This window comes from Echinops telfairi, unplaced genomic scaffold (assembly GCF_000313985.2).
Source record: "Echinops telfairi isolate 266 unplaced genomic scaffold, ASM31398v2 ScPeMD7_60;HRSCAF=208, whole genome shotgun sequence".
Taxonomy (NCBI): Eukaryota; Metazoa; Chordata; class Mammalia; order Afrosoricida; family Tenrecidae; genus Echinops; species Echinops telfairi.
This window is the reverse complement of record NW_022103958.1, coordinates 4573093-4589027: the sequence shown is the minus strand read 5'-3', so window position 1 is coordinate 4589027 and position 15935 is coordinate 4573093. Positions and strand designations below refer to the sequence as shown.

The 15935-nt window shown below is 53.0% G+C and overlaps 1 protein-coding gene across 7 annotated transcripts in view; it reads left to right on the top strand.

The window, feature by feature from the left end:
• The window catches only part of ATG13 (autophagy related 13), a 43929-nt gene extending 29080 nt beyond the window's left edge, over window positions 1-14849 (top strand). For 3 of the 7 annotated variants that reach the window (XM_045290872.1, XM_004708338.2, XM_045290871.1), the window contains 12 exons: window positions 1669-1709; window positions 2370-2466; window positions 2805-2903; window positions 3720-3813; window positions 6687-6785; window positions 7323-7433; window positions 7795-7937; window positions 9963-10077; window positions 10582-10659; window positions 10842-10958; window positions 11592-11720; window positions 13143-14849. In XM_045290872.1, coding sequence (XP_045146807.1) covers window positions 1669-1709; window positions 2370-2466; window positions 2805-2903; window positions 3720-3813; window positions 6687-6785; window positions 7323-7433; window positions 7795-7937; window positions 9963-10077; window positions 10582-10659; window positions 10842-10958; window positions 11592-11720; window positions 13143-13220 — 1201 coding nt within the window. In that variant the 3' untranslated portion in view covers window positions 13221-14849. The remainder of the gene's footprint in view (window positions 1-1668; window positions 1710-2369; window positions 2467-2804; window positions 2904-3719; window positions 3814-6686; window positions 6786-7322; window positions 7434-7794; window positions 7938-9962; window positions 10078-10581; window positions 10660-10841; window positions 10959-11591; window positions 11721-13142) is intronic. The other 4 variants (XM_030885806.2, XM_030885808.2, XM_045290873.1 and 1 more) reach the window with 4 other exon arrangements.
• The last annotated feature ends 1086 nt before the right edge of the window (window positions 14850-15935 follow it).

Genomic DNA, 15935 nt, shown 5'->3' with positions numbered 1-15935 from the left:
TGGCATTGGACCTGCATTTGTTGTTCCAGGTGGAAGGTAGAAGAGGTGTCCAAGACGTAGGTGAGGGGCCGAAGGATGAATTGTCCAACGGTCTGGAGGGATGGATTACAGTAATGGGAAGTGAGAGAGAGAGTACAATATGAAGGCCAAACTAAAACCAAAAACAACTCCATTGGCACCAAGTTGATTCTGATGCACAGTGGCCTGTAGGACAAGAGTAGCCCTATTCCATAAGGTTTCCAAGACTAGAAATCCTTACAGAAACAGACTCTCCTGCAGAGCAGCTCATAGCAGCTGAGGGTCCCCAAGTCATCCATGACTCTTTTCTTTTGTACTCACTAATAAGCCATTGGGTTTAGAGCAATTTTGTCTGTCGAGCTGAGTTTTTATAGTTACTGTAGCACTGAGGGAGAGACCGACCTCATTCTGTTGAAGCAGTCCAATACTTGACATTGTCCTTTAACTTTCTTGGGAGAAAGGTGAGGCTTTCTACTCCTGTTACAGTCTCAGAAACCCACAGGGACAGTTCTGCCCTGTCCTATAGGGTTGCTATATAGGGTTGCTGTCAGTCAGAATTGACTCAGTGTGAGTCAGCATTGACTTGATGGTTCTGAATTAGTTTTAGTTAACTTTCTTAGCAATGATCAAGCAAATCTAATCATGTTTATTTTTCCAAGTCCATAATAAAGGCTTGCCTTTTCTGCTGTCTTCCCAGGTTTAAGGTTGAGTGTACGTTTGAAAAGTACTAGACTGTTGTTCTTTGTAACTCTTACCTGCCATTTACCTAAGCTAAATCCCTGTTCCCTTTGCTTCTTTTAGAATAGCCATCCTACACTGCTAAAGTTAAATAGTATTGCTCTATTACTGTTTAATCCGTTAAGCAATGCTTTTGGATGCAAAGAACTATGGCTTTAAAACCATAGAGCGGTAATCTTAAAGATAGATTTGACTTTTTATGTATATACTGTCATTAGATTAACAGTATAAACTTACACCATCGAAGATTAGCTTTGTGTTTGTTTTTAAAGCTATATGATCATTTGTTCTACTCTTGTTCCTGTTGAAACAAACGGAAAAGCTCACTGCCATTGAATCACTTCGGACGCTTAGGGAGCGTATTGAGCAGGTTAGCTGCTGTCATCTTGGGAAACCAAACCCATTGCCACTGAGGTGATTCTGACTCGTAGTGACCCTGTCTAGGGTTTCTGAGGCCTGAAATCGTTAGGGGAGCCGACAGTCTCATCTTTGTCCTAAGGAGCAGCTGAAGGGGTCACTCTTACTGCTGACTGTATTGGAGCTTGTGCATTGAATAAACTCATGTAGGTCTGTAATGTTTAACACTATTACTTGAAAAAGACAAAAGTACATTTTAAGTATTTCGTAATTCAGACTTGTGGCCAATCAGGACTGTCCTTCCCAAGAGGATTCATAGAGGAGTTTTGCTATTTTTACATTTTTAGAACAGTCAAATCATTTTCTTCACTTTTAACCAGTTTTCTCCGTGCACATCTTCATCCTGCAGCTTGGTTCAAGCCATCACTGCTCCATCGGGAGAGGTGCTCGTGCATGAAAGAAGGGTTTGTTGGGGCTGTTGGGTTGTCGCCTGCTGGTCTGCCTGTAGCAGCCACTAGAAAAGTTTTGTGTAATTCTTTTCCTTCCTCCCTACAGAATATATTTTGGGGAAGTTCAGCTGAATGGCTTAGGAGAAGGTATGTATGATGGTTGAAACATATATGGTGGTATGAGCTCACTCAACTTCGTGGTGGCTACCTGTAATAACATGTACTTGTAACCCTACTGTGTATACTGCAAGGAAGGAAACTGTAAAAACGAGTCTAAGGAGCTGCCAGAGATGAGCAAATAATTTCCTCCAATGGTGCAGCAACTCAGTTCTTTCTTCCCCCTTAGGTACTTGTATATTTTCCTAGTTTTCTATAATCAGCATATTAAATATTTGTAACAATTTTGAAAAATTGGAAATATAACCAAAAAAGAAAGCCGTGGCAAGCCCTCCCTGGCCTTTTCCTGGACTTGGTGCACGGTGGCAGCGTGCGTGAGCTGAGGTAATAAATGCCTAGATCCCTTGCTCTGTCTCATTGAGCACATGACATCTGCGTAGGATTGGCTTGGACCTGCGCACACTGTTAGGACTAACATCTGTTAGACCTTTTTCATCCAGAAATAGAGGGCTGTTTCGCCCATCATTAGTGGGTCAGTGCAGGATAAATGGAAGGAAACCAACCAACCACTGGTAGAGAAGTTGAAGCTGCTGTCAGTTTGGATGCTGGCCTGAAGGACCCAGGGGAAGTCGGCTGGGATTGGTGCCAGTTTTCTTTGGAATAAAGCTAATAACTCACCTCTTCACCTAGGCTTCCAAACAGTTCGTGTTGGTACAGTGGGAACCCCTGTGGGCACCGTCACTCTTTCTTGTGCTTACAGAATTAACCTGGCATTCATGTCTACCAGGTAAGAAAGGACCTTGGATTCCAAAAGAACTCCTTCAAAGATGTTTAAGTCCCATCTCCCCTCCTTTCGGCACCCAACCTGAGCTGACACTTCAGCTTTATTGTGGTATTGGAAGGACAGACGTCAAGAGAGTGCACAGTTGCCAGGCTGGAAAATCTGAGAGTCCCAGAACCAGTTTGTCCAGAGTATAGAAGTTTAGTTTCTATTTGGGAGTGTAATTAAGTAATTAAGACTCTGGTAGTATTTTGCCAGTAGAATGCAATGAAGGGCCCTCTGAGGACTTCAGTGCTCTGGAAGAGCATCTTAACAAATACCGCAATCTGCTTGTTGCATTACAGGCAATTTGAGAGAACTCCACCTATCATGGGGATAATCATTGATCACTTTGTGGACCGTCCCTACTCGAGCGCCTCGCCCATGCACCCCTGCAATTACAGGTGAGGAATGAGAGAAGCGCTCTAAAACTGCAGGGAGGCGTCTCTGTTAGAGAAAATGGACACACCACTTGGCGAGGGATGGAGGGGCTAGCTTCCCTTCTTGCTGATGCTCCATAGGTGTACTAAGACTCGGGCACAGAAAAGCTCAGACCGTTGGCAGACATCTGGGCTGCGGATGGCAGTGACTAGAATTGTTAGTAGCACTGTAACCCGGGCCTACCAGAGTGGCAGTTACTTGTGCAGTGGTCTTCGGCAGGTTAAATGGTTTTCAGTTGCATGTGGTACAGTTAGGGGTACATCAGAAGAAACTGTCTCTGGGCTCCCAGCTCAGAAGCCACAACTCTGGAGGTTGGTGTAGGTGTGTAGCAGTAGGATAAAGTGGGATCCATCTGTCTGTAATCTGCAGACTTTTCTTTCACTGAGTAGCTCTTCCTGACAATTCCTTGGAGACTTAGTCTGACCTCCAACATTGGCCCAGAAAATTCTCTCTCAAATAATAGCTCAGGTAAGATATTTGGCCTTTAAAAAAAAAAAAGCTTTGGTCAGACTTCTAGATGTTGCTCTCCTGAAAATGTTTCAAAATGCCTTTCTTGCTACAATGAACTCTCTACGGAGATCTTTTTCATTCCTTGGTTTTCCATCTTTTCTTTCTGGCATGGATTATCTTAAACCCTGCACAGACTTTTCCCAAGTCCTCTCATATTGTAGTGCCTGAAAACTGCTCTGGTTACAGCTGCTTCTTGACCTGACTTCCCAGTGAGCCTTTCCTGAAGCTGCTGCCACCACGATGAAGCACTTTGTTTCTCCGCCTTGTAGGACCGCTGGGGAGGACGGCAGCGGGACACACCCCTCCGTGGAAGACTCTCAGGAAGTGTGCACCACCTCCTTTTCCACCTCCCCGCCAACCCAGGTGGGGAACCGCTTCCCAGGCCGCAGGACTTATGTGGTGCCAGACGCAGGACCTAGGAAATGGTGTCAGACTTTGGATCCCAGTACCTTCTAGTGATGGGGGGCGGGGGTGGGGTGAGAGAATCTTCATAGCCATCAGGTAATATTGCGGTGTGTCTAGGCTGTAATCCTCCTGAACCCACCATAACGTTGACTTTCTTGGTAACATCCTAAAATTATCTAGAAAATCCATCACTTATTTCTAGGGAGGCACTCTGGCTTACCCTTGTTCATTGCTCTGGTGAAGTGGGAAATTTGGTTTCTAATGATGGAAAACGCCAGAGTGCAGGTTTTCTTGATAAGTTGACACAGGGTTCTGTCTGTCTGGCCTCTCTATGCAACCCTTGCGAGTCATTAACTTTCCCACATGATGCACGTCCAGCATCAAAGGCAGTTCCAGTGATGCGTGGGCTCTGGGGCCCAGGCTCCTCGTCCTAGGCAGCAGGGTCTGTGGTGAAACGGTCCCCATGCTGACACAGCTTAACCCACCAGTCACTGCTGGCAGCTGACCTTGGGGGCCACCTTTCTGCCCTTCTGTGCCCTTGTCCTCCATCTTCTACCTCCTTGCCACTCAGTCCCTGCTGCGTGTGCCTGTCTTCACCCCAGGACTTTCACACCAGACCGTTTCTTCTGGCCACCCTCAGGTCAGCGGCCCTTTAAACTAGCATCCCCTCATCCTTGTATTCTGGAGACCCAACAGATGAACTCTGCACTTGGTGCTCTTTTAATTTTATGTAAAGAAGAATGTTTTTCCCGTTTAGAAGACATGAGACTAAGATGATGGGTCCTGTGGAATCCTGGTGGTGTAGTCGTTACGCACTGGCCTACTAACTGCAGGCCAGCAGTTCCAAACCAGCAGCTGCTCCTCAGGAGAAAGCTGAAGCTCTTTTACTCCCATCAAGAGTGACCGTCTTGGACACTCGCAGGGCAGTTCTTCCCTGTCCTGTTGGGTGGCTGTCAGTCACAGTTGACTCAGTGGCAGTGCTTTTGTGAGTTTGGTGTTACTGAAAAGCAGAAATCAGGTGTCTGCTGAATTCCAGGGCAGGTCTGTGACAGCAGGTGCCAAGGCTGCCCTGCTCTGAGCGGGGCTTCTCCCTGTGCGCGCCTGGCCAAGAGCAGCACCAGGCTGAAGGGCACAATAGTGGGAGGGTTTCCCCAAAGGTGGAGAGGCCCAGCTTCATGTTTATTAAAGTTTTCATCTGCAAAGGATAGGTTCTAGTAACTGAACATTATGACTGGGGAGGGGTGAGGGCTGAAGAGGCTGGTCCTTAAAGCTCGCTCACTCTCTCTTTGTCTTCTTTGTCTTTCTCTCCGATAGAAGGACCCAGTGGCTGTGTAACCCTAAAGTAAGTGGGAAAGTGGAAAGGAACACTAGTTTAAAGGGCCGTCACTGACGCAGACCTGGAAGAAACGGTCTGGTGTATAGCTGGGGTTTGCCTGTATGAGGAGAACAGATGTTTCCCATGCTGTTCGTTGCCAGTGTGTCTTGGCCATGATTTTACCAGTGTTGTCCACCAGCAGTGAGTGAGAAGTGCCCCCTCAGAGGTCCTAACCCATCCGGAAGTGCCCGCACCCCTCCTCTTAGCACGCTTCACTTCGGAGCACATGCTTGCTTCTTCGTAAATGGAGGTTTGCGGCAACCTTAGGTTAAGCAAGCCCATCATCACCAGTTTCCAAACAGCAGGTGCTCGCTTTGTGTCTCAGTGTCACGTTGTGGTCGTTCTTGCAGTATTTCCAGCTTTTTCACAATGGAGTTGCTCACTAAGACACCACAGCGTACTTTGAACCTTTTATTTGCACCAGGAAACCACGAAGTTCACAGGACTGGCGGGGTGTGCAGCCCCACCCGAGCATCTCAGCCTGCAAGCCGATCCGCTTTCTAACAGCCAGAGGGCTTCAAATCTGTTACACTGAAATGCCCCTTCTTAGTGTGACTGAGGGACTGGTCTAATTCCTCCATTCAACAGCTTCCCTTTGAGCTTTGGCTCAGAGACAGAGTCCAGTAGCTATATGGTAATGTGGCGATGTTTGTTTTGCCAGCAACCTCAGAGCCCTTGGGCCACTGGGTCTTTTGGACACAGAGGTGAGTCGAGAAGCAGTGTGACTTTGAATCTGCCCTCGTGATCCAAGGACTTTGCTCCACGTCTAAGCATTGTTAACTGGCACGTTGGTGAAATCAAAGATGGAGCAGCATGAACGGAAACCATCGTCCTGCCCATTTTGAGCATAAAGCTCTGAGAGTCCTCACAGTGCTCCAGCTGTTACTCTCGCTGCCCCACGCCACCGGGCAGTCTGAGCACACACACGCACGTACCCGGCCTTCTTCTCCGCATGGACGGTGCCAGGAAGTGTGGCTATTTTAAAAAATCTGACCCTAAATGCTAGCCCTTTAAACCTGTCCCTGAAGATTCTGAGGCTCAGAGAGAGGGTTCCCTCTAACATGGTGTCCTCGGTACCCTCATGTCTGCTCTCAGTCACCCATTTTATTGGCATCTTCCCTCTTAGCTGCCACCCTTTGCTTGACCGAAGACAGACGATGCCCGGCTCTGTTTTCTTTCTTTGACTAAGTCTTGTCAGCTTGACTTAGCTTGGGTTTCTGCCTGCCCCTCAGAGATGGGCACACAAATGAGCACTCTGGACAAAACAGCACTGGCCCAGACCATACCCCACCATAGTGCCCTCTGGCACACAGCTCCTGCCTGACCGAGCACAGCAGGACTCCTCTCCCGCCTCCTTGCTGCTGCCCCTGCAGAGTCCGTGCCACGCCTTCTCAAGTTCTTCTCTTCTCTTTTTCCCTCTCTCCCTTTTCCTGTCTCCGTGTGTATCTGTGCCCAGTGTGTGTTTACTGTCACAAAGGCACATTTTCAGACCCCTACTCCTGTGGTGACGGACACCTTGCGGGTCCCCATGGCAGGCCTGGCCTTTCCCCACCAAGTGAGTCTGTGATGGGCGGAGGGACTGCAGTTGGATGATCTCTTCTTTAAGTGTTGTGAATCACGTTCAGTGCTCTGGGACTGGTGCTGGGTTTTAGCAGGACACGGTCTCAGCACCCGAGCCCGGAATGGGAGTTGTGGGGGGTTGGGTGGGGGAGCTTCTCCAATTCATGTGAAAAATACATGCGGTGTTTATATCCTATTTTCAAGAAATTGGTCGAGGACTGGTCTTCTCCATTCTTACAATAGGAATAGGACGTCTCCTGTGGCAGGGGTGACGGGGTGATTCAGGAAGCGGGCCTTCTGTTTCAGAGGGACCCCAAGGATGGGGAGGAAGCAAGATGAGCATGTACACCTCCCATGCGGCTATTGGAGGCTCTCTGAGTTTCCTTAACTAAAGCGTTAGTAGCCTTCCTGCCTGTCCTAGCCCGCTCACCAGACCCGGGCCGTGGGGATGAGGTGTGGTGACCGCAGGCCACATGGTGGGACGGCCTGTCTTGTCCTCCTCCTCTCTTCTCCCTGTTTCTCTCCTGCTTAGCTCTCAAGCTCTCGCCTTTCCTATCAGCCTGCTGCCCTGGGCGTTGGATCAGCTGACCTGGCTTATCCAGTAGTGTTTGCTGCTGGCCTAAATGCTACCCACCCTCACCAGGTACCTCTGACAATGGGGAGGAGCATGGGGAGGACCGGTGCAGGGGCCGCTTCCAGACCTCGGTGTTCTGAGGAGAGCGATGGAGCAGAGTCTAGAGTAACTTGGAGGCTGGATTGAGTTCCTTCGAGAGGAAGACGGTGGTCTAGGGGCTCTCTGTCTCTCCTCACTTGCCCTCTGTGTCCGGCCATGTGCCCTCCATTAACTGGGTTCCACAGCAGATAAAGATCCAGGGTTTTCTGCCCTTTGGGTGGTGGCCTCCATGGCAGAAAAGCTCGAGGGCAGATAGCCCCATGCTGGGACACAAGGCCCTCATCCTCCTGAGCGGTCACGCATCACTGTGCCTCTTCTCTTTTCACCAAAGCCCACGGTTCCCGGGAAGGAAGGTGGTGGGCTGCCCTTTGCTCCTTCCAACCAGCCCGCCCACGGTGCCCAGGCTGACCAGGAGAGATTGGCCACCTGCATGCCTTCTGACGGGGCCCACTGTGTGGCCACACCTTCCAGCAGGTGAGTCTTTGCATCTTGACTGGCCCTGCAAAGCACCCATGTGCTTATCTGGTGTCAGTAAAGAGTGACTGTCCATCACATCGGCTCTGGTCAGATGTTAGTGCTCAGAATGTGGAATCTGAGTTAAGGCACTCAGTCACGGGAGCATGGCCATCAGCTGGTGTGTACAGACGGTGGCCTCAAGCTAATAGGAAAAAGCAAAGGCTTGCTTCTTGTCCCCCTCACCTTGGGGAGCCCCTCAGGTAGGTGCTTTCTTTTGCCTCAGGCCCATCCTGTTTCCTGAGGACATGGGCATGCCAGCCCTCTGAGGTCGTGTCCCCTTTAAGACGGTTGATTTCCTGCTTTGTCAGTCTCAGAGAGAGGTCTTGGAAAAGGTGTGTTTTCACACACAAAAGTCATCCTTTTACATCTGCCTTTTCTAATTGGAGACATGACAGTCAAACAACGAAGACCTTGACTAGTGAAAAGTGAAAGTTCTTTGTCCCCTTTTCAAAAGATGAGATGCTCTCGGGTGGGCCAGGTCATCTGTCCCAGAAGGCTCCCGGAGCTCAGGAGACAGGTGCCAGCCTAGAACCTCCACTCCAGAGCCCGAGTCTTCTGTCCCTTCCACTGCAGCTCTCCTGACCTGCCATGCCCTCCCTTGAGCAGGAAGGCTCCAGAGATGAAATCGCAGGGCCCTGCCACATCTGAAATCAACGTTCTGATCAAACACATCCCTGAGAATCTCTGTCATTCCTACGGGGGAGGGGGGTGTTTGGGGGAAGACATTGTGTGCCATCTGTCAAAAAAAAACACCCCTCTGTCAGCCCTGGCTCCTCCAGCTCCTCGCATTCTTCCCTGCAAGGAAGGAAGGTCCGTCCGAGAGTTTTCTGAGCCTTGACTCTTGGGGCATTATCTGAGGCAGTGGTTCGCAAACACCACCACCACCCCAGCCCCCGTGTGTGTATATAGTATATATTATTGTATACTTCATAGGGGTGGTCTGATTCATAACAGTACCAAAATTAATTACGAAGTAGCAACGAAAATAATGTCATGGTTGGGGGTCACCACAACATGAACTGTTTGAAAGGGTTGCGGCATGAGGAAGGTTGAGAACCACTGGTCTGAGGGATAGTTCAAGGCAGAGGACTCTGTGTCAATCCAAACCAAACCCACCGCCACCCAGTCAATGCCAATTTATAGCGACCTTATTATATAGGGTGACCAAGGCTTTGTAAGTCTTTCCACCCCCACCCCCACCACCACCCCCGCTTTGTAAATCTTCACGGAAGCAGACAGCCTCATCTTTCCCCTCAGAGTAAGGTAGAAGGGTCATGGGGGGTTTCTGAGACTGTCGGTCTACGGGAGTAGGAAACCCCATCTGTTTGAACGGCTAACCTCGGGATTAGCAGCCCAACCTGTAAGCACTACCCAGCAGGGGCATAAGGGCTAGAACTGGTCCTTAAGCCAGAGGACACTTGAACAGTCCTCTGGGCCCTGAACCCTCACTTTTGACCATTGGGCCTTTGTCCCTGCTGCCTGCGAGGGGTGGCTGCTGCTCAGGCCAGGATCAGAATGGTCCCGTTTCTGCTGCTTTGAGTCCACCCCATCACCCAGGACTCACTTTCAGTTGGAGCGGCGGGCATAGGGTGCCAGTGGAGCATCCAAAGTGACTATGTTCAACGAGGTTTCTGGATGAAGAACAGGCCAGGAAGGGAAGGGAACATAGTACACAGTGTGGGGACCCTCAGCCCAGACAGTCTCTCCAGGGAGGAGAAGTGAAGTGACACTTCACTGGGAGTAAGAGCCAGTCATGGGCCCGTGAGCTCAGCAGTGACCTGTTTTAGATGATGACAACAGACGCAGCAGCTGCTCAGCTCAAATACTGGTCCGCTGGGTACTGGTTGTCCGTGCACACGAATGTGATGGCCTGGTGCATGTTGGTGTGCTTTTGATGTTAGATGCGGGGTCGGGCAGTGGGGGCTGCCTCCTGCCCTGGCTGCTGTGGTTTGAGAGAGTTCCAGCTTGACCTTTCTTCTCCAGTGAGGACACAGAAACAGTGTCAAACAGCAGCGAGGGGCGACCCTCCCCCCATGACGTCATGGAGACCATCTTTGTCCGGAAAGTGGGAGCGTTTGTCAACAAACCAATCAACCAGGTGATTCTGCTGCCACTGTCACCTCTGGGCTCTTGACTGTGGTCTGTGGAGCCAGTGGTATTATATGCAAAGTCTGTGTGGGAGTGCGTGCGCGCGCGCATGCGCGCGCGCGGGTAAGAGCCTGTAACACCTCGTCAGGAAATGTTAAGATCTGCTGTCCTCTACCTGCTCTCAGACTGGGAGACTAGAGAATCAGTGTGTCATGCCTGTCATTCCCGAGCCTCCCTCTAACCAAGAAGCTCCTCAGAATGGCCCGTGAAATACAGGGGCGACTGAATACCGGGGAGCCCTTACCTCTGTCTGACCTGGGGTTGGGGGAGGTGGGCAGGAGCAGCTAGGCTTCCCCAGCAGGACAGGAGCTCAAGATTCGGGTTGCCTGGCTGCAGGCATGGACTCACTGGCCTGCAGGTGCTCCCAGGGTCTTTGAGGATGACAAAGCCAGTGAGGGCTGCGCGGAGGCTGGGGAGGGTCAGGCCCTAGTGTCTTTCTCCTGTCTCTCTCCAGGTGACCCTGACCAATTTAGACATCCCCTTTGCCATGTTTGCTCCCAAGCATTTGGAGCTGGAAGATGCGGACCCAATGGTGAGCCTTCAGTTTTCCGGCCTAGCCAGTCACTCCTCCTCCAGGGACTGCCACTCGCCCTGGGCTTAGGGATCTGGCTCCGGTGTCTAGTCCCCTGCCACCCTTTCAGTATGTTCGCAGTCACTTTGGACCCAGTTCACAGAATCAGCCCTAACTCTGCCTTATCCTGAAACCTGACCCAGGTGCATCCCCCCACGTCCCCCGAGACGGGGTCTCCTCTCCAAGGCAGCCTGCACTCCGAGGGCTCCAGCGGGGGCAGCAGCGGTAACACCCACGACGACTTCGTGATGATCGACTTCGTAAGTGCCATTGCTGTCCTTGAGCCCCGCTGGCCCAAGCCCCCGGCTCAGTCCCTTGCTGTCACAGCCAGCGTTCCCTCTGGCGTTCTGCATTTATAGCGTCATAAAAACCTACCCGCTGTCTCGTGCATGACGACTTAGGGCTGGTGAAGGAGGTGAAGGCCTCCCAGGTGGGAGATAAGAGTAGCATCAGGCGTGACAGTTCCAGGGATGTGGCCACCTGGCCGGGCCGGTCTTCTGTGGCTCGGCAGCTACAGAGTGGATTTTGCAGGAAGCAGGTTGGTTGCCTCCATTCTGTGGCCTGATGGGGTCTTCCTCCGATTTTTCATAAGAGCCTGCCCTTTGGGGGCCTGGCATGACCTCTGGGATCTAGGTGGGCTGGTGCAGAGGTGACACAGCTGGGCCTCGTGTGGAACCTGCCCAGGACACTGCTCTGGTGCCCCATAGACAGTAAGCGTTCTGTGTCACGTCTCTGTGGTTCATTCAGAAGGAAATGCAGTTCTCTGCAGGGGTTCTTCCAGGTACCCTGAATGGGTGGCCCTTTGCCACACCTCTCCCCTGCATTTTCTATCCTCTGTGGTCCAAGGAAGAGGCATAACTGGGTTTGTCTTGTTTTTTGTTTGATTTTTTAAGAAACCAGCTTTTTCAAAAGACGACATTCTCCCGATGGACCTGGGGACCTTCTATCGTGAATTTCAGAACCCCCCTCAGCTGAGCAGCCTTTCCATAGACATTGGGGCGCAGTCCATGGCCGAGGATTTGGTATGGAAACCCTGCCCCCGTTGGTCCCATCCTCTTACCATCCATCCTCATCGATGACCATTCCTGATCCAGAAAGCCTAGACATTTCTTCTTTGTTACTCTCTGTCTGCACCCTCCACCCCCCAGCTTCCCAGAAACAGGAAGCTGGACAATGATCCTCGTTTTGCTGCCCTGCAGATTTGCATCGTACCTGGCAGTCAGTATCTTGACTTTGCTTATGTTCAGCTCTGGCTTTTCCCTGCGTACCTCAGCATCACTTGGACCCGCCCTCCTGGACCTGCTGTCCGTGGCTTGCTGAAGCCACAAGGCCAGGCTGCCCCCGCAGCATTGTGCCTCCATCCAGGGCCCATAGCAGGGGAGAACGGGGAGATCCCGGTCCTTGGTAGTGCGCCCCGTGTCGCAAGCGGCCCTGTGAAGGATGGTCACACCCTTGCTTAGGCTATCTTACTGCCTCTTGCCTCTAGAGAGCATCGCAGGGTGGCTGCAGAGCCCAGGGTGCCATGCGCTGCAGGCCCAAGGGTGCTTCTGCCTGAAGGGTCCTGGATCTACTTCACCCCAGAGGTTCCCTACTACCTGCTTTTCAGAAAACAAACTTCCTCTGTGCCCCTCTGGCAATGAGAAGCTTGTATGCTGTGGCCCGTAACCCCGAAGACAATGTAGGGGTCTGCTTTTGCAGCCCCCCGGGGGTGGGGGTGGGGATCACCCACTTTTTGTGCGCTGGCGCCTCCCGTTTGCTGTCCTTGATGACTGGGGTTCTCCCTACTTTCCACACGAGGAGGCCAGCACCCTCCTCACCTCAGAGATGGACAGCTCGTCCAGGGCTCCTAGAGAGCCTGGCTTCTGATGGGAGGCCTTCAGCTATACCCCGACTCCCTGGTTTCTCACCTGAGATACCTGAAGCGCCCTCTCCCCAAGCCCTCCCGAGTTTCTAGTGCCTGCACACCACCCAGAAACCTTCCTGTGCCACTCAGACTTGGGGTGGGGCCCGCCACCCGTCCAGGTCTGTGGTTGGTTAAATGTCGATCCATGAGGCAGTTAGCACTGGCCACCTCTGCTGTGTCCATGCCTGACTGCTCACGGTGGTTCTCCTGTACCGCTGTTCACACTGCCCCTCAGCCCTGCCTACCATAGCCCTGCTGGATCAGAGTCTCCTGCAAGCGGGCTTGGGCTGGCTTGTGCACCTGGGGGCTTCCGGTGCTGAACGAAGTGTGGAGCCCACAGCTCTCCGTCCTGCCCAGGGCTTGCCCCTCTTTGGTCTCACTGAGTCCCTCAAAGAGCACTGGTGGATGTGCGCCCATGTCCTGGGCCTGCTCTGCTGCTCTGCAGTGCCGGGCCTCCCCTCTTTGCTCAGGGCCACTGGGCTGGCTGCCTCCTCCCTCGAGGCCTGAGCTGACGGAGGCTTTTCTTGCCCCTCCTCTGCAGGACTCACTACCAGAGAAGTTGGCAGTGCATGAGAGGAACGTCCGAGAGTTTGATGCCTTCGTAGAAACCCTGCAGTAAACGTTGGTGTCCGGAATACCCTCAGCATCCTCTGTTTTGTGGTCCCAGGGAGCAGAGTGGCCGCCTCATCAGCTGCTCCCGCTCCCAGCTGGTGCACAGGGACAGAGTCCTGCTTCTGCCATTCCTAGAGAGAGACTCCCTGGCTGCAGTCAAGGCCAGGCATCACCCTCGCAGGGTCTGAAGGTGGAAAAAATCCTGTAGCAAAGGGCCCCAGCGACAACCAAGGCTGCATTCACCATCGGCAGCCAGCCTCTTGCCTCTCCCCTGCCGAGAGCACCAACCACTGGACATTCCCACTAGTGACCCAGAGCCTGGCGAGGAGGCAGAAAGAGGAAGGAGACGGGGAAGGAGGAAGGGGCCCTGTAGTCCCTGGGCATTGACCCCTCTTGCTGTCCTCTTGCTCAGCCAGCCCGCCCCTGTTGCAGGGGATGCCGCCCAGCCTCCTTGCAGGCTGCAAGCAGTGCTGGCGCCTGCCTGGGCCCAGCTCCCGACCGCCACAGTGAAAGCAGAACCCGCACCTAGAATTCTGACCCTGTGCGCCACCACAGAGGTTCTTTGCCTCCACCTTGCTGCTCCTTGGTTGTAGAAACTAAATATTTATTACTTTTCAATAAGTCAGATCTTTTCTAGAGAAACCAGTTAGCAGTTTTCCCTTGGGGAAGGTGGAGGGTCTCTCCCTGGAGCGGGACTTCCTCTCGCTGCCCCCAGGGGAAGAGCAGCTCCAGGGGCTGCTACTCTGGAACTGACAGCGAGCCAGCTGTACCTTGGACGCCTCTTGTCCTGTGGCGCCTCTCTCTTCACCGCTTCTGGCAGCCCCGGACGTCTTAGAGACTCCCTGAGATGGCCCTGCGGCTCAGTGTGCTAGCTGAGCCGTGGATCTTGCTGTTCTGCAGGGCCTGGCCGCTCACCCTCGAGCCCCAAGCTCCTCACACTGCCCTGGGCCCATTGGTTGGATTGGTTCCTGTTGAGAAACCAAAGCTGGGCCTCTGACTAACCTTTCAGCTGTTGTTACTTGATGAAGTCAAGGGCCTAGCCTTGGCCACCTGCCATCTGTCCCCCCTCACGGCCTAACTGGGGCACTGGGCCTGTCTCCTCCCTCTGGCCCGCCCCTGTTCTTGGGCAGCAACTGCCCTTCCATGGCACAGGTGGCGCTCTCTCGACTGCTTGTTAGGAACCTGCATGTGACATGTGATGCTGCTCCCACCTGTGGGGCTGACCTCCAGGTCGGCGGGGCTGAGCCAGGCCCAGCACAGGCGCTCTGCTGCGCAAAGAAACACCCCAGCTATGCTGTCCGACTGCCCTAGGGCCAGAGCACTTCCTAACGTGGCCGTCCCTGGGCCTCCTAGACCAGCCCACATTCACCCCGACAAGTTACTGATGGCCCCCGCTCAGCTCTGAGGTCTTGCATGGAAAGGCCTGTGCAGGCAACCGCCCTCTGACAGGAGCCCAGGGAAGCAGCATCCTGACCCCAGCTGAGCCTGGTAGGAGCACAGACCAGGTCCTGCAGCAGCTGGGCCAGACACCTGTCCCCAGGTGGTAGCACCCCTTCTCCAGCCCACCCTGTTTGGAAATACTGAGCTACCATTTAAAATGTATTCCGAGATCTCCAATAAACAGTTTTATTTCAGAGTCTCCTGTCCTGCAAGTTGTCTGAACCCCTAGCCCATTGCCTGACGTCTCCTGGCTGGGCGAGAATCCTCTTTGGGCCCAGGGCCTTGGGCTCGGGGGATGAATGCTGTGAGAGAGTGTACTGACGACATGGTATGTGACTGACACTGTGTTAAATAGCCATGAAATATCAGCCATTGTCATCAACTGGCCACTGCTGGAGAAGGTCCTTGTGTCCTGCACTATAGTCTGGTGTAGGAGTTGTGGCTGAGCAAAGCTATAAAGGAGGGAAGGGGTAGGGCGAAGCAACGAGCAGCAAGGGGCACTTTGTGAGTTTGCTGCCCTGATCTGACCCCAGGCTGAAGATAGACCTCGTGTCCTGGTAACGCTGGTGCTAGAGGCAAGACCTGGACCGGCTACCACCCACGCAGGCTGACGCCAGGCTCGGGACTAAACGGGGTGGCTTAGGAACTCTTAGAAAGGCAATCAACCTGGGAATGACCAGATGCAGCTGGCTTGCTTGGGGCCAGGAGGCACCAGGCTTAGAACTCAGATCTGCCAGTGCAAGTAGCCACGTCAGAAGTAGGCAGGACTGTGCCTGGTCCACTTCCCATCAAGAGCTCAAACAGCAGGGCTCAGCTATCCTGTACCTGGCACAGTGTATTCCCCTTTAAGGTGTCCCTCTGCTGTGTCGCCTGCCTCCCTGGAAATCTGCATAGCCCAGGCAGGAAATTACCACCACCACCCTCCCTGGGTGCTTGGCCCAGGGGAGTGGTGCTCTGCTCCGTTTTCTCCGCTTCTCTCTCACGCCTCAGGGAGGCTGGGTCTCTGTCGCCTCACTTAGAGCAGGCCCAACTGAGGGCGGTCACTCGTGCCTTCTGCCACGAGCCACCTCACTACCTGACTGCAGCTTTGGCCGCTGGCAAGGAAAACCACTTGCAGGCCCAGCCCAACACTGCAGACCCTCAGCTGCAAGGCACAGCCGAGAAGCACCAGCTGGAGTAGACTGGGCCATGTTAGAGTAACATCATGAAACTGTCCTCCCACCCCAACCATTCTTACAGAAGAGCCAAACCTGTGCAGAGGACAGGAGAGCGGGGGCTCTGG